We start from the raw sequence: 27,760 nt of genomic DNA on the forward strand, positions 1-27,760 counted from the left end.
GAAAACATTTATGAAAATCTTAAACAGTACAAAGCTCTGAAGCTCCACTTAGGTGTAGCAAACATGGCTATGAGGCTAAGCACTCTAGTCTTTTCCATAAAGTGAGTAAGATGTAACTCTGACAGAGTATATTGATCCTTGAAGCAGCAATCCTCAGATTTCAGTATGGCCCTGTATATTTTTAAGGCTAGAATGAGCAATAGAGTTTTTAAGAATATATTGAGTGACAGAGGGCAATTTCATCAAGTGATTGGAACAAATGTGCACAGGTAAAAAAACATTTCACATAGGTAGAATATTTATGCCATTACCAACCCGTCTGGTTCCCTGTTTCATTAAGACCACTCGAGTCTCTGGAGGAGGATGAGGTGGCTTTCTCAGCTTGTTAGTGGTTTAGGTTCTACTAAAGCTTGTGGTAGAACTACCTACCCTCAGGTAAATGCTTCTGTCTAGAAGAGGATTCCAGTTCTGTCAGCAGAGGGAACTTGACATTAAAAATCTAGGTCAAGAATCTATAGGATGAGTCTCATTAGAAAACTGAATTGTACAGAGACTTAGGTAAAAACGATTTCAAAGAATTCGTGAGCTTTGAGGTCAATAACACTTTTTCAGGGATGTAGTATGTGAAAAGAACCACCAACACTACATAGATAGTGAACAAAGAGCAGAAAAAAGTCTTTTGACTAAAGTGGGAAGGACAGTAGAAAAATATTTACAATAAAGAAAGGGTTCAGAATAAAATACTATTTACAGGATGTTAAAAAATTAATCTTCAGCCATAATGAGGCCTCTTCGAGCTCCTAAAACCTTTGCTTTCTTCTCCTTTCGTCTTTGCTCATGTTGTTTCCTTGTTCCTCCCTCGTCTGGAGAGGAGGTTGTTTGTAAGTTTTCTTGTGGAAGCTAACTCTGTTTACATGCTCCTTCAGAGAATTATTTTCTTTAGATTGACCCCATGGTTTCAGCTTGCCTTTGTGTGGCTCATGGTTGAGGGGACGAGACAGACTTGCTTTGAGATCGAACACTGGCTTCTTGTTGGAGACTGAATTCTGTGCTGCCTGAGTTGTCCATTTTAATGGGGTAACAACAGAAGCAGAATTTCCATCTGTGGTCTTTAACCTGTATGTCCTGAGCACAGCCTGGCCTTTTGGGGTACTCCCAGGTATGGTCACATGTGGAGACTTTCTGGCTGGAGTCTTGATCAGTGAACGCTTATGATCATTATCTTTGGTAGCAGCTGAAAACCTGACGTTCATTTTAGTTGCCCAGAGAACGGATGGCTTGGCGGAGCCCTTCCCACACAAGGTGCTCCGGCCTGCAGCATCCAGGGGCGGGCCCTGTGAGGGGCGCCGGCTGGTGGGAGTGCAAGCCGCGGGGAGCCTTCCCCAGAGAGGAACTGGAGTCACCACCGCTCCCTTGGTGACCGGCTGCTTCTTCAGTTCATTAAATGAATTGTGTTCTTCAAAATGTTTCTTTTTTCTCTCAATATATTGATCAATGGACTCCATTTCCTTAAAACGAGCCTCATGAAGCTTCTTAAAGTTTGGAGTAGTGCTTATATTTCTTTTGCTTTTTCCAGGTTTGGAAAACCCATCTGTGTAGAGAGGCTTCTTTCTTTCTGAAGGTACCTTTGAATCTTCATTACCATTTATTCTTCCTTTTCCTGAGGAAACAGCATTCTCCTCTCCTTGGCTTTCATCTGGTGGTGAAGGAACTTCTGCAACTGTTCTGAGATCCTGGTTTTCCTGCTTCTCTTGATTCTGCAATTCAGCGTGATCACTTGTTTTTATCTCTGAATCATGCTGTGGGGAGTCAGGGTTCCTGTGGGCCGTCCTGCACCTTCGCCTGGTTTTGGTGCCATGGCCAATCGGCTCCCTCTCAGCTTGTTCCTGGCTGCCGCTCTGCATCTCAGCCTGGTCACAAGACGATGCAGAAGTTTGACTTCCATCCCGATTATCATTTTCTTTTTTTACCTCGTGTTTAAGGCGGGCTTTCAAGGCTTTTAACAACTTGTCTGCCCTCAGGTTAGCCCGGAGGCCCAGATTCTTGGCCAAGTTCTGCAGGTCGCTGTACTTGAAGGAGTCCAGCTCCTCAAGGGAGGGTGCGGCCATGGCGAGCTGCATCCAGGCGACCACGCAGAGGACGCGTACTCCAGCCTCGGCAGCGCAGTTCAAAACTCTGGCGCCTCTTTCCCACCATTTTAAAGGAAAAAACCGTATGCTATTAGTCAACCCAAACTCCCATCCAATGTCCCAAAATGTAAGTAAAAGGCAGTAAAATATCTAGTAATAACAAATATTAAATAGTAATATTTAATAGTAAATTAACATGTCAGGTTATAAAAATGCTTAAAGTACTATAATTCCTTGATTGCCAAATAATCACAATGGTTGGTAACAAATTGATGCTGCTTTTTGCAGTGCATGGCTGCAGTCTGGGTCAGTACCATGCTGGGGGCACCACCCCTTTACTGACACAGCATGCTTTTCAAAACTTCTCCACATGATTCTGATGATCTATCAATTCTGTTTACAATTTAAATACAGACTTGTCCCACACTTTGTTTTGTTTAAAATGCTGCCTTGCACTTTGGGTACATAAATTAAAATTCACTTGAATAAATGTTGGTAGAAAAATATTGTATGGAGAAATATGTACCCTCTCTGAAGTCTGGATGTGAAAACAAAGAGTCATTCTATCAGAAAAAAAAAATTAACGAGAACACAGTCTGCAATTATTTCTCTACATCAATGGTTCTCAACCTGAAATGATTTTGCTCCCCACCCCCAAGGCACATTTGGCAATGTGTGGAGACAATGAACAAAACAACTCCTTACAGCAAAGAATTAGCAGACCCCAAATGCCAGCAGGGCTGAGGCTGGAAATACTCAAGATAACATTTGTACATATAATTTTTTTGGATTTATGAAACCATTTACCTTTGTGGTTTGATAGTTAAAATTATAACAAATACAGGACTATAAAGGATTAAATGTGGGAAGCAATATTCCAAAAGGCACTTTCTGTTCTTTTCATTGTACTTGCTTAGTTTAAATCAGGAAGGCTTTGAGCAGCATTAGCTTTACCTGTCTTTCTGAAAGCTAAAATATTCTCTATTAAAGTGGCAACTACATCTGGTCCTATACCTCCTTAAATATGGATTTTGACACTACAAGGGAATAGGATTAAACAGCAAGTGAGACAATTCATCAACAAGTGGGAAATTCCTTTCAAAAGAGGGTGGAAGAAACACAAATTTTAGAGACAGGTGGAGTTTGCTTCCTTTCCCAATCCCTTAGTATGTTACCGTGGGCAACATAGTCTTTCTGTACCTCAGTTTTGGCACTATAGAATTGTTAACAGGATAAAGGTTAATAGATACCAAAACAAAACACTGTCTACGGTACCTAGAACATAATGGATATTCCATAAGTTTCAGTTCCCTTATATCTCATGAACATAGGTACTGGGATTTGTTTTCATGTACATCATCTATTTATTTTGTCTTTACCACCTGCTTCTAATCAAATTGACAAGAAAGGAGGCCTTATGAAAAACCAGATTGATCCTTTACCAGGATGCAGGGCCTGGATATGCTCTAGAATTCTAAGACTCTATGACTCAATGACTGTGATTCTGTGGTTCCAGGAGTGAGGAGAGCTATCACTAAGGCTCATTGGTAAGGACTCCATGTGAAACTGATGGAAGACCATGATTTTAGCAGCAATGTTCAATCACTCACTCTTCTAACAGAGTTCTACCATTGAATCATGGAGTCATCATCTGAGGTCAAAAGGTCAACCCAAGTCATCACTATACAACCAAATGATACAGTACTGACTGCATTTCCGTATGAACCTCATACCTCTCTGTTGGATTTCCTGAAGGGAGAACCAAAAGTCTTAGGGGTAAGTCCTCTCCCATCCGTGGGTTCTCCTGGAAGGGAGAAAAGAAGATATTTTTCCAGGTGTGTCTGCATGGGTGTTTTTTCTGGAAGGGATTTGATTCCCCTTCTTTTCTCTTACCTTTTGTCTATAGTGTTTCCTTCTTGATTAATCATAAAAACCTCTACGTCACTTGCTTGTACAAATAATTTGATCTTCAGTAGAAGAGCCAATATGTAGCCAATAATACCATTTCCCTAGATTTTGATTAACAAGAGAAATAAAAGTTCTGCTTAGAAATGCACACAGTGTGCCTTAGAAATGTCTTATTTATAAGCATGTCTTAGAAATGCTTCTGGGGGCTTATTTAACTCTGAGAAATAGAGTGTTTGTTTGTTTGTTTGTTTATGTATTTATTTAGAAAGCATCTTTCTTTTTTTATTTAAATTCAATTAGCCAACATACAGTACATCATTAGTTTCAGATGTAGAGTTCAGTTAATCATCAGTTGCACATAACACCCAGTGCTCATCACATCACCTGCCCTCCTTAATGCCCATCACCCAGTTACCCCCCCCCACCCACCTCCCCTCCAGCAACCCTCAGTTTATTTCCTATTGTTAAGAGTCTCTCATGGTTTGTCTCCCTCTCTGATTTCTTCCCATTCAGTTTTCCCTCCCTTCCCCTATGATCCTCTGCGCTGTTTCTTAAATTCCACATATGAGTGAAACCATATGATAACTGTCTTTCTCTGTTTGACTTATTTCGCTCAGCATAATACCCTCCAGTTCCATCCACGTCAATGTAAATGGTAAGATTTCATCCTTTTTGATGGCTGAGTAATATTCTATTATAGATATAGACCACATCTTCTTTACCCATTCATTTGTTGATGGACATCTAGGCTCTTTCCACAGTTTGGCTATAACTTCCTAACACTGAGGAAATCCTGGGGTTTTTTTTTTTTTTTTTTTTTTTGAAAGGTATTTCTTTTTTTTTTTTTTTTTTAAAGATTTTGTTTATTTATTTGAGAGACAGAGAATGAGAGAGAGAGCACATGAGAGGGGGGAGGGTCAGAGGGAGAAGCAGACTCCCTGCCGAGCAGGGGGCCCGATGCGGGACTCGATCCAGGGACTCCAGGATCATGACCTGAGCCGAAGGCAGTCGCTTAACCAACTGAGCCACCCAGGCACCCCTGGGGCTATTTCATGAGGAGTTTGTACTGCTCTCTGAATCCTAGCAGAGAGGATGCCTGAAACTGGTGTAATTTTTCCAAATATTTTATTGAGGAGGTGGCTTCAGGGTGTGGTGGCACCTCCCTTGGAGCTAAAAGCCATTCATGGAGAGGTTAAACTTCCCTTTTGTGCTGTTATAGGCATTGGGACTTCTTTGAAAATTATATTTAAAGCTCCATAGTGAGCCACAAGGTAGACAAAATATTTTTCAATCATAAATGTACCTAAAGGAGGGCTGTACACACAGTTTTCATCCCTGGTACAAGAGGAAAATCATCACTTGTGGTGCAATGCTGTAGAGTTGTGGCCTGGGGAAAAACCCAGAATGCTTGAGGAGAAGCTCTGTCCTGAGAAGAGCTGCTAACCCCAAGACCACCATGGTGCAGACTCCTAACAGGCTGATAAACCCACTGGATTACTCTCACCTCTAGGCAGGCCCTTGCCTGAAGAGCAGATGAGACATAGAACTCACCCCAGCTTCTCCACTCTAGATCAGCAAACTTCAAACTTTTAGAGAAATGGGCTGAGCTGTAACTCCAAAAGCATATATTGGATGTGGAAAATGTGTGTGCTGGGGGGTGGGGATAAAAGTAGGATGCTGGAGCTAGAAAAGGAAAAAAAGGTAAGGGTGAATAGTTTGCAGTCTCTGTCCTCAAGAAGCTTGCAAGTTTACAGTTAAATCTGTCTGGTGCAAGGTAAATTGGTAATACAGGGGATGTAATAGGTAGTGCAGGATGAGAGTGAGGAATGTGAACTTGCAGGACCCATGTAAGTGTGATGAGGAAAGAGACAGTGGACTTTCTGCAAATCTAAAGGCAGTTGGCACACAGAAGAGGAAGGCATTCACGTGGAGGGAGGTGTGACATAAGCATAGCGGGATGCCCTAGGGATCTGGAAGAGTCCAAAGAGGCTGGGGCACTTGTGATCTCATGGACCCATTTCTTTCCTCACAGGCTATCCAGATCCTGCTGGCACTGATCATTGTGGGCGTCGGAACTATATTTGCATTTAATTACATCAATTTCTCCCAGAAATTTCCCCTCGTTTTCCTCACAGGATATCCGTTCTGGGGAGCACTTATTGTGAGTACTGTCAGTTAGGAGCTTTTGACAAATTACAGTCAACTGGTTTGAACTGCCTCAGGTTCTGGAATAATGAATCCCATGAATATGGTCCCCAAGGAGACCAGATAACCAGTCCCTTCTGTGGCAACAGGAGTGACTCCATTTGGTCATTGTATTACCATCATTGCAGTAACAATGCTCTTAGGTGTACAGTGTTTAAAAGTTTCCAAAGCCCTGTGTGTAGAATAAGTCATTTGCTCCTTACTACCAATGGGAGATCAGATGGGCAAATATCCTACCTTCTCCTTTGCAAATACAGAAATGGAGTTTGAGAGTAGATAATTTTTTAGTGTAGTTGACACACAATGTTACATTAGTTTCAGGTGTACAATATAGTGATTTGACAAGTTTATACATTATGCTAGTTCACCACAATTGTACCTACCATCTGTCGCCATACATCTCTACTACAGTATCACTGACTGTATGCCTTATGCTATGCCATTTATTCCCATGACTTACTTATTCCATAACTGGAAGCCTGTTTGTCCCTCTCCCCTTCACCCATTTTCTCCATCCCCTACCCCCTCCCCTCCGGCAACTCTTAGTTTGTTCTCTGTATTTATAGGTCTGAATCTGCTTTTTGTTTGGTCATTCATTCTTTTTAGATTCCACATATGAGTGAAATCACATGGTATCTGTCTTTTTCAGTTTGACTTATATTAGCATAATACCTTCTAGTTCCATCCATGTTGTCTCAAATGGCACAATCTCATCCTTTTTATACCTGTGTAATATTCCACTGTATATACCACATCTTCCTTATCTATTTGTCTATCAATGGACACTTAGGTTGCTTCCATATCTTGGTTATTGTAATACTGCAATAAACATAGGGGTGCATGTATCTTTTTGAATTAGTGGGTTTTTTTGTTTTCTTTGGATAAATAATCAGTAGTGGAATTACTAGTTCATATGGCATTTCTATTTTTAATTTTTTGAAGAACCTCCATACTATTTTCCACAGTGGTTATACTAATTTACATTCCCATCAACATTGCGTGAGAGTTCCTTTTTCTCCACATCATCATCAACACTTATTATTTCTTGTCTTTTTGATTTTAGTCATTTTAACAGGTGTAAGGTGATATCTCAATTATGGTTTTGATTTGCATTGATTAATAACATTGAGCATCTTTTCATGTGTCTACTGGCCATGTGTATGTCTTCTTTGGGAAAAATGTCTATTCAGGTCCTCTGCCCAGTTTTTAATCAGATTGTTTGCTTTTTTTGGTGTTGAGTTGTGTAAGTTCTTTATATATTTTGGGTAGTAACCCCTTATTGGATATATCATTTGCAAAAATCTTCTCCTATCTAGTAGGTTATCTTTTAAAATTTTATGATTGTTTCCTTCACTGTACAAAACCTTTTATTCTGAGTTAGTCCCAATAATTTTATTTTTGCTTTTGTGACACCCCTGCCTTAGGAGACATGTCCAGAAAAATGTTTCTATGGCCAGTGTCAGAGGAATTACTGCCTATGTTCCCTTCTAGGATTTTTATAGTTTCAGATTTAGGTGTTTAATCCATTTTGAGTTTATTTTTGTGTATGGTGTTAGAGAAAGTGGTCCAGTTTCATGTAGCTGTCTAGTTTTCCCAGCATCATTCATTGAAGAAACTGTCTTTTCCCCATTGTTTATTCTTACCTCCTTTGTCACAGATTAATTGAACATATAATCATGGGTTTCTTTCTGGGCTCTCTATTCTGTTCTATTAATCTATGTAACTATTTTTGTGCCAGTACCATACTGTTTTGATTACTGCAAGTTTATAGTATATCTTGAAATCTAGAACTGTGATACCTCCAGTTTGTTTTTCTTTCTCACGATTGCTTTGGCTTTTCAGGGTCTTTTGTGGTTCCATACAAATTTAGTACTTTTGTATTATTTGTTCTAGTTCTGTGAAAAATGCTGTTGGTATTTTGATGGGGATTACATTGAGCCAAGACATGGGAGCAACCTAAGGGTCCATAGATAGGTAGGTAGACTCTTTACGTTCCAGATAAAGAAGTGGCTGAGATAACTATAATAGATTCAAGCCCCCACATCAACCTTTAGAGAGTTCTGCCATGAGAAAGTCTCCTTCCATTAGCTAGAGCAGACACAGCTCACCCATCCCTTCCCTCCACCAGGCCCAGAGCCCAGAATTATCTTTCTATTTAGAGCCCAGCAAAACATCTGGGTGGTATGTTTGGGACCTTAAGGAGGGGCCTGCCTCTTCCAGCTGACCCTGGCAAGAGGGGTGTTATTCAGTGCTAAGTATGCACAACACAATATTTCATCTTACATCAGTGCCTACTCTTCCTCCTTGATGCTCAGATGGAAAGACTATTTGGTCAAGGAGATTCACAGACATATCTACTACAATAATCTCCAAAGGAAATTATAATATATAATATTGCAATATAATTTACTTTGGAGATTATATTACAAGGGAGTCAAACACATCTCCTGTTAACTTTTATTTCTTTTCTTCTTAACAGTATGTTATTACAGGATACCTCACAGGAATCAATGACAAGGAAAAATGTCTGGTAAGTTACTTTTGTGACTTCTATGTAATTTATGACTTTCTACTTGTTTTACATCATCTTTGTATGTAAAGCCTTTAGTAAAAAAGGATCTCCCAAGAAAATCTTTAGACATCAAATTTGCAGTTCAGGGCATTCCTATTTGCCAATGTCACCCCTCTACTAGTTCCCATTTCCCTGGTCAAGTAATCTGAGAGTTACTTGTTGGAATCCATTCTACATTCCTCTAACTCAGTGGTTCTTAACTGGGAATAATTTTGCCTCCTCCCCCAAAAATATCTGACAGTATCTGAAGACATTTTTAGTTGTCACAACTGGGTTGCAGGGTACTATTGTTACCTACAGGTAGAAGTCAGGAATGTGTCTAAACATCCTAAAATGCACAGAAAAGTCTACCATAACAAAAAATAAATGATCTAGCCCAAAATGTCTGTAGTGCAAAGTTTAAGAAACCCTACTCTAACCAAAACCAATCCCAGGATCACTGCAATCTCCCTGCCCCTCACCCCTGCCAACAGAAGCTTTTCTTTGGTACCTGCTCAAAGTCTGAAGGAAAGAGTCTGATATTGATGCCAGATCATTCTGGGATGGAATCAAGGCTATCACTCATTGCTGTGTCAACTTGAAGGGAAAAGTACTTACTTCAAAGGGTTATTCTGAGAATTTAATAAGATATTATGTATAGGGGCACCTGGGTGGCTCAGTTGGTTGGCTCAGTTGGTTGGCTCATGATCTCAGGGTCCTGATCAAACCCCACATTGGGCTCCCTACTCAGCGGGGAGTCTCCTTGTCCCTCTCCCTCTACCTCTCACCCCTGCTTGTGCTCTCTCTTGCTCTGTTCTCTCTCTCAAATAAATAAATAAAATCTTTAAAAAAAAGGTATTATGTATAAAAGATACTTAAAAGTTTGTACTCCCTTCTAACAACTCATTTTTTTTTTAAGGCTCTGGAGATAAAAGGGTTCTCTTAAAGCCATTTTAACTGTGTTTTTATGGTCCTTTGCCATTTTCCTCTAGGGATAGCTATAGACCATAGGAAAGCTCTGAGGGGATGAAAGCCACCGTCTCTCTCTACCTGTAGAAATAAATACAGACAATGCAGATAAAGCCTAAATGCTGTTTCTTCTCTCCATATCAATTCCCTTCAGAGCTGAGGAATAAACTAAGGATAGGCAGACCGACCCCTGACTTACTGAGATCTACACAGACAAAGGCAGGCAAGACACCACGGAGGCAGGACACTGAATTGGGCATCGGGAGATCTGGCTTTCCATCCCAGCTCTTACACCAACTGCAGGATTACTCACAATCATTTAGTCCCTGAACCTTATTCAGCTGTAATGTGGGGATAACAACCGATCTGCCTACATCACAAAACCATAATGAGGGTCAGATAAGACAAAGGCTGGGGGCGCCTGGGTGGCTCAGTCAGTTAAGCGTCTGTCTTCGGCTCAGGTCATGATCCTAGGGTCCTGGGATCGAGCCCCACATCGGGCTCCTTGCTCAGCCAGAAGCCTGCTTCGCCCTCTCCCACTCCCCCTAGTTTGTGTTCCCTCTCTCGCTGTCTCTCTCTGTCAAATAAATAAATAAAATCTTAAAAAAAAAAAAAAAAGACAAAGGCTGGGCATATTCTTTGTAAACCATGATGCCCAATACATATGGGGGATTGCTTACTTAGAAATCTTAGTCCATTAAATGTCCTATGGGAGCCAGAACAGAGCCCAGAAAGAGCAAAGGACTGAGGATAGAGATAGAATATCTGTATGTGCCTGTGCATTTTCTACCAAAATGCCTGTCTGTAGTAAAGACCTGTGCTTGGGGTAAGCATTTGTCATAGGTATACTTCCAAGTCCTGCCACACTAAGCCACAGCTGCTCCCGGATAGGACGGGCTGTGTAGATGCACCACTGCTTTACGCATCACAACAGGCATACACAAGCAAGATACAGTAGCATCTACTGAATTGAGATATGAGGCTTTTCTTTGTTTTTCATCTAAAAAAGCAATAGCAGTGCTGGGAGTAGGTATGAATAAGACAGTTCCCCCTTCCTGGCGTTTTCCTTTCCTTTAAAGAGTGAGTGAAGGGAATTTGGTGGGGCAATCTGGACTTTTTATAACTTCCATGTCGAGACACTGAAGCCAAGAATGGAAATCATTAAACCCCAGTCTAAATTTGTTGCCATCAGTAAATATTTTAGTGATTTGGTTGGTTACTGTTTGAATCCCTGGGGGAATGAATGTAAGCCACACAAAGGCAGGACCTCATCTACCGTGTCGATCTTTGTGTCTCATGGGCCTAATGCAGTGTTTGGACACATAGTTGGGGCACACTAAACACTTGTTAAAATAAATGAATAATTGGATACTGCCCTAAAATGATGTTATTCTCATTTTTGGAGGTAAAAACTGAGATTTCCAAGAGATTAAGTTACCTTGTACAAGGTCCTAGTTCAATAGGACTCAAAATCAGGTCTAATTACAAGGCGAAGATATCTCCTAACACACCATTTTGCTTGTAGATTACGAAAGACCATGCATTAGGAGAAAATGAAAGTTTTCTTTAGCATTAACCATAGAGCACTCCTTCTTCTCTACCTGTTCCCTTTCTTGGCTTCCTGGCTCATTCTAAACCTTAGTCTTTTGACTTCAATGAATCGGTATTTAACTTATCATGCCTTTCAGACATACTGACCTGATGGAGCAATTCATCCCCGCGGGCTATCTGGAAAGACAAAGGCACTAAGAATGTCTTACAAGGTATTTTTGGTTCGGTTTGGTTTTTATTTATTTTAATATTATTTTAAAAACTATTTTTCAGGGACAAGGTGTCACGGCCATGAACGTGGTCAGTTCCTTGGTGGCGGTGGCCGGGATTACTCTAACCATTATCAGCTACAGAGACCAGCACAAGTACTGCCAGATGCCTTCCCTCGAAGGAATATGTGTTATAGGGAGAATTCTTTTCAATGTAAGTGGTCCTACTCTGTGTGGTGAATCTGTACAATCTTACTTGAACTATGTTAATGATGCATCAATTCATCAATGGAAGTTGAGTTAGCATTTGAGCTGACTGTTGAGAAGTATATTGTGATTCAGGATCTGAATCCTGGTTTTGTAAGTTCTCTGAGCCCCAGTTTTCTGTGTGTGGAAAATGAAGATGATAAGAATACAACCTGCATTGGGTTGTCATGAGGATTACTTAAATTAGAACACTGCCTGGCACAGTGTGAACGGTCAATAGGTTTGGCTATTACTATTAGTACTGACATGGATTGGATTAAATTTTACCTTTAAAGAATTAGTGAGGAACAAAATGACCTAAATCGGGGCACCTGGGTGGCTCAGTCGGTTAAACGGCTGCCTTTGGCTCAGGTCATGATCTCCGTGTACTGGGATGGAGCCTGGCATTGCATCAGTCTCTCTGCTCAGTGGGGAGTCGGCTTCTCCCTCTCCCTCTGCCCCTCCCCCAGCCTGTGCGGTTTCTCTTGCCATCTCTCTCTCAAATAAATAAATGAATAAAATCTTTAAAAAAATAAAGTTTACCCAATTAATACTAAAAAAAATATAGTGGGAGCAGATGTTTGAGCCACTTAATAAAGTATTTTAACAATTTTAGAACATAAGTCATTTATACACAAATGTAGCAATTTTATTCATTACAGCAGATGAGATATATCGTTGCCAGGAAATACAACTGTAGGTGTAATTTTCAGTATTTATCTAATAAGCATTCAATGACATCATTTTTATGCATGTCAATGACTACAAAAAGCCTTGCCCTTTACTTCCCCAAGTAAATCCTGGGCTTTCATTTTATTTCTGTCAGCCACATCTTGAAGGCTCGGTCCTAGAACGTTAATGAGATTTGACCTGTTTGGATGGAAGTGAAAAAGAATCATGGGAAATTGTCTCCCCCAATAAAGAAGTAAAGAGAAAAGAGCTATCAGTTCCTGGATATGAGATTTTATTTAATCCTCACAATCACCCATAAAAGCGAGCCTAAGAACACTCTCATATGTTCTGAGATAAACTCCAGAATTAGACTCAAAAAAAGTTACTAAGGAAAGCCAGAAAACTGTATGAGGAATACAACCCTGTCCTAATTGGGCCGAGACATACAACATTATAATCCATTACTCTTTTTTCTAGTGGATTGGAGATCACTACTGTACATTATGTTAGTATGTATCAGGAAGAAACTGTATGCTGAAAGATTTTTGACTGTGCATGGATGGCAACTGCAGGATTAGTTTCTATATACAGAATCAGGGAGAATCCGTTCCAAGATCTCACGTGTCTGACTCCACAATTCCTTGGTGTAATTTAAATGTCACAAATAAACTTTAAAAAAAAAAAAAAAAAGCCACAGTCGTTAAGCGTCTGCCTTCGGCTCAGGTCATGATCCCAGGGTCCTGGGATCAAGCCCCACATCGGGCTCCCTGCTCGGCGGGAAGCCTGCTTCTCCCTCTCCCACTCCCCCTGGCTTGTGTTCTCTCTCTCGCTGTGTCTCTCTCTGTCAAATAAATAAATAAAATCTTAAAAAAAAAAAAAAAAGCCAGAACAGTGGGCTCTAGACATCTCATGAATGGACCCCTGTCTCAAAGATAATCCACTGTCTGCACTATGGCCAGAGCCATCATTTAAAAGTGCAAATCTGAGCACATTACGCAATGGCTTCTTGTGGAACACAGAATTAAGACCCAAATCTTAAAAGGCTTACAAGACTCTATAACACCTACCTTGCCTACCTTTCCAACATTGTTCCAGGTCTTTATCCTTCTTACTCCACACATCCGGGACTTCCTCAAATTCCTTAATGTGTTAAATACCCGCTGCCCCAGGACCATAAGACCAGCTTTCTCTTGCTTCCAATGTTTCCCAGCCTGGTGCCTACCCTTTTCCACCTCCCCAATTAAAACTCCTCCTCGTTCTTGAACCTCAGTTTAAACTTCACTTCATTGAGGAGTCCTTCCTGATTGCACCTCTACCCCTCTCAGTGCTGGCCTGTTTGGATCTCCCATTACAGTAGTACATAGCTCCCAATACTTTTTCATGGCACTTGTTCTAACTTAGTTAAGTAAATAATTGTCTAATTATGTCTAGTGCCACTGTTTGCCTCCCTTATTACGATATAAGTTCCACAATGACCAGGAGGAGGTCTATCTTGTCCAACAGCAAATTTACGGTAGACACTTCATACATTTCAGTTTTACCAACAAATAGGGGAATACCCAAGCTTCTGAATGTGTTGCAGGGAAACCAAGGTTCAGACAGACTGTTACTTGGCCAGGTTAAGTGTGGCCTGACCACAACCAGCTCTTCCAGTCTCCCCAGCCCAAGCTTTCTGGACACCATGCTATTTCTTACTCTGCTTTTTTGATCTATTACCTTAAAGCAGTGTGCAAAACAGCAATCTGTGGGCTATATCCAGCCTGCAGATATGTTCTATTTGGTTCACACAAGTGAATGAATAGCTGGAAAATTTCACAAAAATATGCATATCCAGGAGCGCGTGGGTGGCTCAGTCATTAAGCGACTGCCTTTGGCTCAGGTCATGATCCTGGGAGTCCTGGGAGAGAGCCCTGCATCAGGCTCCCTGCTCAGTGGGAAGCCTGCTTCTCCCTCTCCCACTTCCCCTGCTTGTGTTCCCTCTCTTGCTGTCTCTCTCTCTGTCAAATAAATATAAATAAAATCTTTTTAAACAATATGCATATCCAGCTTCCTTGGGAAAAAAAAAAAAAAAACATCATGGGGCGCATGTCCCCACGTGGCAACTATTGTTCAGAACTGATTAATGGACACATTCTAGGAATACCCTTATTCTCTACTGTCTCCCTCCTAACTGTTCCACTCATTTGGGATGGTTGCCTAGCTCCTATAAGCATTGGAGTTTGTTTTCTCTGCTTATCAAAAAGACGTAAGATGAAAATTGTTCAATCACTGATGGCTATGGAAGCATCTAAAATGTGGATTTTCCCCTAGGTGGTCATACAGCGTAAGTAGTTCTTGGCTTATATCTTTAATATGATACAGCTTTCATTCCAAATGCCATATATTTATCCTCATTATCTGCAGGGAATTTTGTCAGTCTTACTGATCATCAGCATAGTAGAGCTCAGCATCGCTGTGACTATCGCCTCCTTCAGAAGCAAGTGCTGGACAAACTCTGATGAGGTGCGTTCAGTGTTGTTTTAAGAACGGGTTCCCACTGGGACACTGCAGGATGACCTCTGGTCTATTAGTTGCCCGAGCAGTATTCTCAGATGCTGAACTAAAACTTCTAAGGTGAAGAGGGTCAAGGAGAGATAAGTTTAACATTGATGGCTCACTCCACACTTTGAGAAAACTATGCTTCTTTTTCCTGCCCTCTACGGTATCCAGTAGACTCTGTTCAGACATAGCTCCTTATCTCCCTGACAAAATATATGAAGAGAAGCGAGACGTAGAGTTAATGGGAACCCATATTACTATGTCATGGGGAGCTTATACCTGGGCCATAAGGGTGTGTGAGACAATCCCCTCACCAGAGGGGAAGCAGAGAAGAAAAATATTTAACAGCGATACTCATCAAAACTATCAAGACTCCCTTATTTTACCTATGAAAGAACTAAAGCACAAAGAGTACCCTCTCCAGTGTCATAGAACATCATGGTTCTGACTAAAATAATGAGGCTCCAGAACCTGCTCTCTAAATCCCAAAAAACAGTTCCACGCCCTGTGTTATGTGGAGTTTTTTCTTTTTTACATCAATTTTATAGAAGCATAATTTACTAACAGTAAAATGCACCCATTTTAAGTGTACCTAATTCAAGTTTAGACAAATTGTAAACACCGTTTAGCTACCATCATAATCAAGATAGAGTGAATTCCTGGGGCACCTGGACGGCTCAGTTGGTTAAGCGTCTGCCTTCGGCTCCGGTCATGATCCTGGGGTCCTGGGATATAGCCCAGCATCGGGCTCTCTGCTCAGCGGGGAACCTGCTTCTCCCTCTCCCTCTGCTGTTCCCCTTGCTTGTGCTCTCTCTCTCTCTCCTCAAATAAATAAATAAAATCTTAAATATATATATATAGTGAATTCCTATCATCCCAAAAGATTCTCTGGAACCTCTTCACAGTCACTATCTCTGTCTTGATAGTTTTTACTTTTTCAAACTTCATATACATGGATCATAAATAGTACTTTTGTGTCTAGGCTTCTTCCACCAAGCAACATATTCATGAGCTTCATCCATGATGTTGCATGTATCAATACTATGCTCTTTTTATGTGAGGGTTTATGTGAGGGTTTATGTGAGGGTACGTCACAATTTGACTATCCATGTACTTCCTGATGGGCATTTGGTTGCCATGAACATTTGAGTTCATGTCTTTGTGTAGACATATGGTTTCATTTCTCTTGGAGCATCGTATCTAGGATTTGGTTGCTAGGTCAGATGGCAAGTGGATGTTTAACTTTGTAAGAAAATGTCAAACAGTTCTCCAAAGTGGTATATCATTTTGCATTCTTATCAGCAATATGTGAGAGGTATATAACATTGATGGTTCACTCCACCCTTTGAGATAACTGCTTCTTTTTCCTGTCCTTTCTGCTATCCAGTCATCTCTGTTCAGACATAGCTCCTTATCTCCCTGCCAGGTTGCCCTATATAATCACCAACACTTGGAATTGCCAGTTGTATTAGTAATTTTGCTCTTCTAGAGGGCACATAGAATTTCATTGTAGTTTTAATTTACATTTCCCTGATGACAAATGATGAGTTTTTTTTGTGTTTATTGTCCATTTGTATATCTTTTTTTTTTTCTTTTTGGAGATGTGTCTGTTCAAATTGTTAGCCAACTTTTATTGCATTATCTTATTGAGTTATAAAAACTTAAATGATTCTTAATACAAGTCCCTTTCTGAGATATGTGTATTGCTACTATTTTTCCCAGCTTTGGCTTGCCTTTTCATTTTCTTAATAGTTTCTTTCAAATAACAAACTTGTTGAAGTCCAACTTATGATATATTTTCTTTTATAGTTAGTCCTTTTCGTGTTCTAACAAAGCTTTGCCTATACCAAGATTGTAAAGATTTTCTTCTCTATTTTCTTGTAGAAGTCTTATAGTTTTAGCTTTTGTGTTTAGGTCTGTAACAGATTTCAAGTTAACTTTTACATATTATATAGCTGTGAGGTAAGAAGTGCATACACCCCCCCACCATGGAGATATTCAGCTATGCCGATGCTATTTGTTGAAGATGCACTGTTTTCCCCCATTACCGTAGCACCTTGGTTGAAAATCAATTGACCTCTTATTTATAGGTCTCTTTTGGACACTATTTTGTCCCATTGATCTGTATGTCTATCCTTCCACATATTCCACACTGTCTTAATTTCTGCAGCTTCAGTATAGGAACCTTTATTTATTGTGGTAAAATATACATAACATACGATTTATCATTTTAGCCATTTGTTAAGTATACAATCCAGTGGCATTAAATATATTCAGAATGATGTGTAACCATCACCATTATCTATGCCCAAAACTTTTTTATCACCCCAATACAAACTCTGTACCATAAACATAACTCCTCTTTCCTTCTCCTTCCAGTCCCTGGTAACTTCTAGTCTATTTTATGTCTCTATGCCTACTTTCCATTATCTACTGATTATTCTAGATAATTCATAAAAGTGAAATCATATAATACTTGTCCTTCTGTATCTGCTTTACTTGACTAAACATAATGTTTTCCAGGTTCATTCATATTCATCTATAAAAATTTCATTCCTTTTATAGATGAACAGTAGTCCATTTTTGTGTATATTCCACATTTTGTCTAGCCATTCATCTGTTGATGGACACAGCTTTTTTGCACCATTTGGCTATTGCGAATAATGCTGCTAGGCACACTGGTATACAAATATCTGTTCTAGTCAATTCTTTTTGGATATATATATATATCTAAGAGTGTGATTCCTCGGGTCATATGGTAATTCTGTATTTAACCTTTTGAGAAACTGTAAAAATGTTTTGACAATGGCTGCATCATTTTACATTCCCATCAGCAGTGCACAAGGGTTCCAATTTCTCCACATCCTCGCCAACATTTGTTATTTCCTTTCTTTTCATTATAATAACCATCCTAATGGGTATGCAGTTTTAGATATCTCACCGTGATTTTGATTTGAATTTCCTAGAATTAGTGATGTTGAGTAGCTGTTCATGCACCTCTTGACTGTATATCTTCTTTGGAGAAATAGCTATATAGTCCTTTGCCCATTTTTAATTGGGTTGTTTTTGTTGTGGTGGTTGTTGTTGAACTGTAGGAGTTCTTTATACATTCTAGATATTACATATATATATGATTTGCAAATATTTTCTGTCATTTTGTAGGTGGTCTTTTCCTGTTCTGGCAGTATTTTTCGATGCATGACAGTTCTTAATTTTGATGAGGTTCAGTTACTACTTGTTTCTTTTGTTGTCTGTGCTTTTAGTGTCATATCCAGGAAATCACTGCCAAATCCAATGTCATGAAGAATTCCCTCAATATTTTCTATGAGTTTTATAGCTTTGGCTACTTTTAGCATAAGATCTTTGATCCATTTTGAGTTCAATTTCATATATGGTGTAAGGCAAGGCTCCAAATTCATTTTTTTGCATGTGGATATCCAGTTTTCCAGCACTATTTGTTGAAACTATCATTTCCCCCACTGAATGGTCTTGGCACTCTTGTCAAAAATCAACCTATGATGGGTCATCTGGGTGGCTCAGTCAGTTGAGCGGCTGCCTTCAGCTTGGGACATGATCCCAGGGTCCTGGGATCGAGCCCCATGTTGGGCTCCCTGTTCCTCGGAGAGCCTGCTTCTCCCTCTCCCTCTGCCTGCTGCTCTGCCTACTTGTGCTCTCTATCTCTCTGTCAAATAAATAAATAAAATCTTTAAAAAAAAATCAATCTATGAGGGTGCTTAGGTGGCGCAGCTGGTTGAGCATCTGACTGGTTTCAGTCAGGTCATGATCTTGGGGTCGGGGGACTGAGCTCTGCGTCAGGCTCCATGCTCAGGGCAGAGTCTGCTTGGGATTTTCTCTCCCTCTCCCTCTGCCCCTTCCCATGCACTCTCTCTCAAATAAACAAATTTTAAAAAAAATCCATCTACCATACACGTGAGGGTTTATTTCTTGACTCTGTATGCGACTCCATTAGTCTGTAGGTCTGCCTTTATACCAGTACCACACTGTCTTAATTACTGTGGTTTTGTATTAAGTTTCAAAGTTGGGAAGTGTGATTTTTTTCAACATTATTCTTTTTCAAGATGTTTTTTGACCATTTGGGTCCCCTGGAATTCCATATGAATTTGAGAAATGATTTTGCCCTTTTTGAGAAAAAGGCTGTTGGAGTTTTGATAGGAATTGCATTTAAGCTGCAGATGGCTTTGGGTGATATTGGCATCTTAACAATGTCAACTGTCCTATGATGAACACGGGATGCCTTTCCATTTATTTAGACCTACTTTAATTAATTTCAGCAATATTTTGCAGCTTTTAGCACAGAACTCTTCCATCTCCTTGATTGTATTTATTCCTCAGTATTTAATTATTTTAGGTGGTACTGTAAATAGAATTGCTTTCTGAATCTTCTTTTCAGAATGCGTATGGCTGGCATACAGCAACACAACTGACTGCTGTGTGTTGGTCTCATATGTTGTACTTTGCTGAATTTGTTTATTAGTTCTAATAACTTTCTTTGGTTTCCTTGTCATGTTCCCTATATAGGATTATGGCATCTGTGAAAAGAAATAGCTTCACTATTCATTTCCAATTTGGATGACTTTTACTTTTTTTTCTTGTTTAACAGTCCTGTCTAGAGCTTCCGCTACAATGTTGTGTAGCAGTGGTGAAAGCCGCATTCTTATCTGATTCTTGATCTCAGGGGGAAACATTTCATGCATGGTGGGTTTCTACATTCTCCCATAAATACCATTGTTTTTAAATATCAAGAAAACAAAATAAACCAAAAAACCCAAAAAACAAAAATAGTTGGAAGTTGAATAATTTTCTCTAGAAGTGGTTTCAGCTAGTATGGGTTGAAATAATGGCATCTAGCCTCTGTGCCTACACATCAGTGATCAGAAGCAGCAATCTGCAATAAGAATACAGAAACCTGATATTTGAGGGGCGCCTGGGTGGCTCAGTCGTTAAGCGTCTGCCTTCGGCTCAGGTCATGATCCCAGGGTCCTGGGATCGAGCCCTGCATCGGGCTCCCTGTTCTTGTAAAAATGTTTTGACAATGGCTGCATCATTTTACATTCCCATCAGCAGTGCACAAGGGTTCCAATTTCTCCACATCCTCGCCAACATTTGTTATTTCCTTTCTTTTCATTATAATAACCATCCTAATGGGTATGCAGTTTTAGATATCTCACTACTTGTGAGATATCTAAAGAGGAGTAGTGCTTCTCCTCTCCCACTCTCCCTGCTTGTGTTCTCTCTCTCGCTGTGTCTCTCTGTGTCAAATAAATAAATAAATGATCTTAAAAAAAAAAAAAAGAAAGAAACCTGATACTTGGAAGACATGATTCTAATTGCCCACCCTGGCTCCAGCAACATGGGTTGCCATCTCCCATGTCAGGGGCTCGGAGTGGGAGATAAATAGTCACTACCATGCTGATGGCTTAAATTGACTGACATAACCTATGAATTTACCAGCCAACCTTTCCTCTGGAAGCTGCAAGTGTTCACATAGACTCCAGAGTTGCAAAGTAGTTATTTCAGAGTATTTCTGCCAGTACAATTGTTGTCTAGCTGAACAGACAGATTCCAGGAGCTTCCTATTCTGCTTTCTTCTCTGATGTTCCCCTAGAATAATTCTTAAAATCAGATAGCGTAAATCTTCTAACTTTTTTGTTTTCAAAATCATTTCTGGCTGTCCTACATCCTATACATTTTCATATAAGTTTTAGAATTAGTTTATCAATTCCTAAAAAATGTTACTGGGATTTTGATTGGAGTTTCACTAAACTTATAAATGATTTAGGAAAAATTTACTTATTAGTAATATTTAGTCTGCTTGCCCATGTCATAGAATACGTCTACATTTTCTTACATCTCCTTTCATTTGTCTCAGCAATATTTTGTAGTTTTCAGTATATAAGTCTTTTGCATATTTTGTTAAATTTATCCCTAAGTATTTCATGTTTTTTCTTGCTATCATACATATATTTTAAAACTTTATTTTCCTAACATCCATTCCTACATATAGAAATGTAATTTATTTTTATATACCGGTATACTAAGACTTTAATAAACTTATTAATTCTAGTAGCTTTTGTATAGATTTCCTAGAATTTTCTAAGTAGACAATGGTTATACCAGTAAATGAAAACATTTTTATCTGCAAATTTTATTCTTTATTTTTCTTGACTTATTGTACTGTGTAGAGCCTCCAGGAATTTTTTTTTTTTTTTAAATGCTGAGTATACCCAATCTTTTCTTGTTCCAAACCACAGATTGAAAAGTTTTACATTTTACCCTTAAATATGATGTTACCTATAGGTTTTCATAGACTAAACTTATCCTCATTTATAGAGAACATTTTATCATGAATGAGTATCAACTTTTATAATTTTTCATCTCAAGCTTGCATTTTTTATTATATTATCTGAGCCCAGGTATTTGACGTATTGTTGTTTTCTTGATACAACCATAGAAGAGTATGAAACTTTTTAGGAGCAATATTAAAACAAATTACTCACGCTGAATAACTATTCAATTTAATTCCACAAAAAGGGCTTTTTAATGGCATAGCAATGTGTAAAGTACAACAGAGAATGCTAAGGTACTATGCAATATGCACCCTGATCTCAAGAAGAAGAAAGGGAAAGGGAACTCTTAATATTTACAGGTCAACTTCTCTGTGCCAATCACCATGCCCAAAGCATTATTTTATATAGTCTTCAGTCACAGCCACCCTGGAGTAAGGTGTAACCACTAATAAGTGGTTATTATAAAGAAGCATGTATTAGAAATTAGAATAGATTAGATGGAGAGAAAAGCACAGGACCTGGAATTCCACTGCAGTATATACTCCTAGCTTCACAAGTTAGTAGCTCTGTGACACTGGCTGGAACCTCAGTTCTCTCAAATAACTTCATAGGAATACAATAACTATTACTTGAGATGACTCTGGAACCTTGTCTAGCACCTGGTAATCACTGATGAATACACTTAAAATCCTGAATAAAGTTAAAGAAATTATAATTCATGGTTCCAAATCTTTTAACAAATGAAAAAATTACTATTCAAATGAAACAAAAGTTTGAGGGTGAGTAAAAATGCAGAAATGTCCCCTAAAGTGCTATTAATCCTCACATAAATAGCCTTCCAATGGCGATAAAATATAGATGTGAAAACCAATTAGGTGGGGAATGACAATGTGTAGTATAAGAGAACATGAAGACTCATTTTAGGCCAGCCATCAATCAAATAGGTAAACATAATTAGGTCATTTAATCACTCAGAGTTCCAATCACTTCATCAAATAGAACAAGTAGTCTATTCTGACTCTGTGGATGACCTTAGAAAGGTCTGTGTCCACAGGCTGACAAGACTCAGTAGATTGGTCTGTAATGACAACCCCTCCCCCCCAAAAAAAAGAAAGAAAGAAAGAAAGAAAGAAAAATTGTGAAGAATGGGAAGCATTGGCTAAAGGTGGTATCAGCTGCTGTCATTTAGTTGTTTAAAAAACTTTTTAAGCTCAAGCTCAAATTTCCTGGCCTAGTGTCTTGGTACATTCATGCTGCTATAACAAAAATACCATGGACTGGGTGGCTTGAATAACAAAAATTTCTCAGAGTTCTGGAGGCTGGAAGTCCAAGGGCAGAGTGCTAGTCGATTCAGAGCCTGGTGGGTGCCCACTTCTTGGTTCATAGATGCTATCTTCTCATTGTGCCTTCACAAGGAGGGAAGGGAAAAGGCATTGTCTGGGTTTCTTTTTATAAAAGTACTAATTCCATTCATAAGGGCTTCACCCTCATGATCTAATCACCTCCCAAAGGCCCCACCTCCAAATACCATCACGGTGGGGATTGAGTTCAACTTATGAATTTAGGGGGAACACATTCAATCTGTAGTATTCCATCCCTTCCCGCTCTCCAAATTCATGTCCTTTTCATATGAAAAATATATTATTTCCATGCCAATAGCTCCAAAAGTTTTATCTTGTTTCAGCATTAACTTTAAAGTCAAGTCCAAAGTCTTATCTAAATATCACCTAAATCAGATAGGGGTAAGACTCAACATATGATCCATCCTGAGGCAAATTCCCCTCTGCTTGTGAACCTATGAAACCAAACATGTTATGATACCAAAATTCCAAAATACAATGGTGCATTCTTCCAAAAAGGAGAAATAGGGAAAAAAAAAAATAAAGTTCAAGTCCCAATTAAGTCTAACACCTAACAGGGCAAAACAAACCTTAAGGCTCACGAATAATCCTCTTTGGCTCAGTGCTCTGACTTCCAAGCTCACTGTGGGGGTGACATCACCCCTATGGCTCAGCAGGAAGGCCCCACGGTAACTCATCACCTGAGTTCTGCCCCTGCAGCAGCTCTCTTCCTGGGTCCTCTGGCTCTCCTGGGCTGGAGTCCCATGTCTGTGGCTCTTCTGGGTTGGGGTCCCAAGCCCATGTCTCTGTCAGGCAGCACTATCTTTTGAAATCTCAGTGGAGGTGGTCATGATCCCATGGCTCAGCTGGTCGCAGCCCATGCAGCAGCTCTCTGCAGTGGCCTACCTCTGAGACACTGAGAGGGGGCATTCTGGCTCAGCTTGAAACCAGAGAGGTGGTCTTATCCTTTGAAACCATTCTTCTCCCAGGGCCTTTTACTCTGGGCCCATGATAGGAGTGGCATCCCTGATGCTCTCTGAATCACCTCTGGTGTCATTCTTCCATTGTTTTGGAGAATAGGTTCTGGCTATTGTTGAGATGGCTGACCTATACCAATTTCTTCATCAAACAAGTCACTTGGTCATGCTCCTAGTGTTCTCATTTTTTGCAATATGGTTAGACTGGGAATCTTCCAAGCCATTAAGTCCTGCTTCATTTTTGCTTAACAATTCCATTTTTAAATAATTTCTCTCTTCTCACATTTTACTACTAGCTGTCTGAAGGAGCCAAGGCTCACTTTCAACACTTTTTAGAAATAGCTTCAGCTAAATTTTATTATTTATTTCATAAAATACTTATTATTAATTATTAATATTATTTACTACATGAAATTTCATCATTTCATTCACTATTGCAAGTTCTACCTTCCATAAAACACTAGAACACAAATACAATTTGGCCAAGTTCTTTGCCACTTTATAGCCACAATCACTTTTCTTCTAGTTTCCAATAACATATCCTCATTTCTGTCTGAGAGCTCATCAGAATGACCTTTATCTTTCATATTTCCACCAACATTTCATTCAGGATTACTTAGGTATTCTCTAAGAAGACTGAGGCTTTATCTATGGCTCTCCTTTTTTCTTCCTGGGCCCTCGCCACAACTGCCCTCAACAGTCCATTCACAGCAATATAAGCTTTATCTAGTATGCACCTCCAGTCTTCTCCAGTCTCCAAACATTACCCAGTTCCAAATCTGCTTCTACATTTTTAGATATTTGTTACAGCAGCACTCTCACTTCTTGGTATCTATTTATGTCTTAGTCCATTTGGGCTGCTATACCAAAGACAGAGTGGCTTAAACAACAAATATTTATTACTCATAGTTCTGAAAGCTGGGAAGTCCAAGATCAAGGTCCTGGCATATTCAGAGTCCTGGTTCATAGCTGGTAATTTCACTGTGTCCTTGAATGGAGTAAGGGGCAAGGGAGCTCTTTGGGGTCCTTTTATAAGGGCACTAATTCCATTTACAAGGGCCCCACAGCCCCATAATCTAATCTCCCTCCCAAAGAGTCTACCTCTAAATACCATCACATTGGAGATTAGGTTTCAACATATAAATCTGGAGGGACACAAAGATTCAATTTATAGCACCTAGCATAATATCTAACAATATCTAACTGCTTACCATCTGCCATCACACAATGCTGCATCATAACCTGGTGTTTTGGTATCCACTGTTTCTTTCTACCTGGATTTCAACTCTTATCTTACTTCATCTGATCTTTTTGCCTAAGGAATTCCTACTCATCCATCAAGACATGGATCAAATAGCACTCCTCAATGAAGCATTTCCTGGCACTCAAAATTAGGTCATCTTTTACATTCCCATAAAGCACTTAGTATCTATTTCTGTAATAGCATTTGCTAAATTGTATTGCTATCTATTTATATCTTGGTATACTTACCATTGTGAACACCTTATAGATGAGACCTACATCAAATTATTTTTTATCTCCAGTATCTAGTTCATCTAGTAGGTGAACAGTAAACCATTATAAAACTGAATATATGGGGACACCTGGGTGGCACATTAAGTTAGGTGTTGGACTCTTGGTTTCAGCTCAGGCCTGATCTCAGGGTCATGAGACTGGGGAGCCCCACATTGGGCTCCACACGGAATCTGCTTGAGTTTCTCTCTCCCTCTTCCTCTGCCCCTCCCTACTGCTCTTTCTCTTACTGAAATAAATAAATCTTTTTTAAAAAGCCAAAAAAACTGAATATATGAATACCAAGTGGATCATTTTAAATTTCTGAGACGCCTTATAATATTAAGTATGGAAAGAATATTTCAGACAATCTTAATCAAATACCCCTTTTCAATATTTGAGATAATAGTGGGTGATGACTTGTCCAAAATAAAACCAATGAGTTGATGGCAAAGGCAGTGCTAGTAATGGTATCTGTTTTCTGACTCCTTGTGAAGGCAGAGATGAAAAATCATTTGGGAATACAAGAAGAAAAGAACATCAAAAGTTGGCTGTTACATTAATGTTTTCCCTACCCCTTGGTTTTATAGATTGTATTTTTCTTGCCTTCGGATGTTACTCAAGATAGTGAACTATCTGCCCCTGAAGAAAATGCTGCAATACAATTTGAGCTTCAAGAACAGTCTTCCACTGATGATTCAACAACAAACAAGCAACCTGTTTTCATTGGAGGCTATACTTTCTTCAAGTTAAGAATCTCAAGAAATCCTGTAGCCTTTCAACATTCAAGGAGGAGAGGCAGCAATATTTACTATACATCTTCTGCATCTGTGCTAGATGAACATAAAAATATCCCTCCACCTTCACAACATCATGAAAAACAAACTAAGCTGAAATCTTTGTCTCCCACATCAGAGAAAAAGCCCACAGAAAATACTCCATACATTGAACAACTGAAAGACGAAGACCTAAAATCTGCCATTGCACAACCCCCAAGAAAGCAAACCCAAATGGTGCAGTCCCTAGCTCCACCACTCCAAGTTTTTCCATCCTATTCTGTAAAAAAACTCCAAATGTTACCACCCAAAGACTTGCTGTCCCAAGCTCTGCCAGTACAAGCCCCAACACCCTATGTCACACAGCCTCGTGGCCGGACATCGGAAGACATGCCATACCAAGACATATCATCCCAAGACACACAATCCCTAGACATTTCATCTCAAAATGTACCATACCAAGATATGTCATACCAGAATACACCATACCAAGACATGCCATCTAAAAACATGGCATCCCAAGACATGATATCCCCATATCCACCATCCCAAGGCATAACTAACCAAGATCTGCTTTCCCAAGTACCAGCTCTGCCAGCACAAGTCGTGCTATTTGAAGCTCCAACATTCCATGCTGCACAGTCCTCTAATATAAAACGCCTAGATCAGCAGTCCCTTCAACATCAAAACCAGCAATTTATGCAAGTAGCATATCAAGACATGCAATCAGAAGTCAAGTTATTGACCCAAGAATGGAAATCTAAGGAGGAATTCCACAGCAGGAAATCCTCAAAGTGGCAATTCCTAGACTGGCAAAACAAAAATCATCCATCTCTAAAGTCACATAATTTAGAGCAGCAAAACAAAGCCTTGAAATATCCAAAACAGAAATCCCCAGACCTGCAAATTCAAGGCCAGCAATCTCCAAAAAGGAAATCCCTAGACGAGCACATCAAGGACTGGCTATCCCCAAAGAGGCACTCCATAGATAAGCAAATCCAAGTTAAGCAAGACAGACAGCAATACCCAGATCAGCAAGCTGAAGGCCAGCTAGCTCAATGGGAACAACCCAAAAGGGAACAAATCCCATATGTACAAGGTGAAGATCAACAGGACAAAGAGAAGCAATCCCCAAAGAAACAACACAAAGATAGACAAGATAGAGCTCTACAGGTTTATAAGGGACAATCCCTCATGAAACACACCCAGCAAGCTGAAGACCTGCAGGTCCAAGAGCACCTACATCAAGATGGGCAATTCCAAATCCAAGAATATCAAGGCTGGCAATTTTCAGGCCAACAATCCCAAGACTGGAGAGTTCAAAGCTGGAGAAGCAAAGATTGGAAAGTGCAGGAAATGCAAGTAGATATGCCACATTCCCTAAAGTGGGACTCTCAAATCCTGCAAACCCAAGATCTATTAGAGAAAGAATCCCTAAAGCAGACAGCTCTACAACAGGAAGCCCAAACTGTGCATGCCATAACTCGACATCAACAATTACAAAGCATTCCATTTCAAGACAGTCAGTATCAAGATAAGAACCAACAAGACCTTAAATCCACAGATATCCAAAAAGAAGATATGCAAATAGACACCATGCAAACAAGAGACAACAAACCAAAAAACATGAAACTTGAGAGCCAAGACCTATACAACCTGCAGTCAGAAGACAAAAAGCCAGATTTTAATTGTTCCTCCCGCCAAAGCTCAATACAAGACACACATTTCACTTCTACGTCTGATATAAATTCAGAACAAGATGTGCAGAAAAACATTTCAATTTGCTCAACTTCATACCAAGAAGATACTACTTTAACTTCTACCTCATGTTACCCAAAAGACCAACGGCAATCTGAAGACTCTGACTAA

The 27,760-nt window shown here is 39.6% G+C and overlaps 2 protein-coding genes across 3 annotated transcripts; one reads left to right on the top strand and one right to left on the bottom strand.

The window, feature by feature from the left end:
- Positions 1-800: 800 nt before the first annotated feature.
- LOC116638934 (nucleolar and spindle-associated protein 1-like) lies at positions 801-2,108 on the bottom strand. Of its 2 annotated transcripts, XM_032415105.1 has the most exons (3): positions 2,008-2,108; positions 1,086-1,938; positions 801-977 (listed from the first exon to the last, which is right to left on the bottom strand). In XM_032415105.1, exons 1-3 carry the CDS (start codon positions 2,106-2,108, stop codon positions 801-803), a joined length of 1,131 nt encoding a protein of 376 aa, XP_032270996.1. The 2 variants fall into 2 exon arrangements, with proteins under 2 accessions (XP_032270996.1, XP_032270995.1); XM_032415104.1 differs by having other exon boundaries at positions 801-2,108.
- A 1,659-nt stretch (positions 2,109-3,767) lies between these two features.
- Positions 3,768-27,760, top strand: MS4A14 (membrane spanning 4-domains A14). Its single transcript, XM_032414798.1, has 6 exons — positions 3,768-3,905; positions 6,070-6,198; positions 8,722-8,772; positions 11,587-11,736; positions 14,844-14,942; positions 25,706-27,760. Exons 1-6 carry the CDS (start codon positions 3,768-3,770, stop codon positions 27,758-27,760), a joined length of 2,622 nt encoding a protein of 873 aa, XP_032270689.1.

This window comes from Phoca vitulina, unplaced genomic scaffold (assembly GCF_004348235.1).
Source record: "Phoca vitulina isolate PV1807 unplaced genomic scaffold, GSC_HSeal_1.0 scaffold16, whole genome shotgun sequence".
NCBI lineage: Eukaryota > Metazoa > Chordata > Mammalia > Carnivora > Phocidae > Phoca > Phoca vitulina.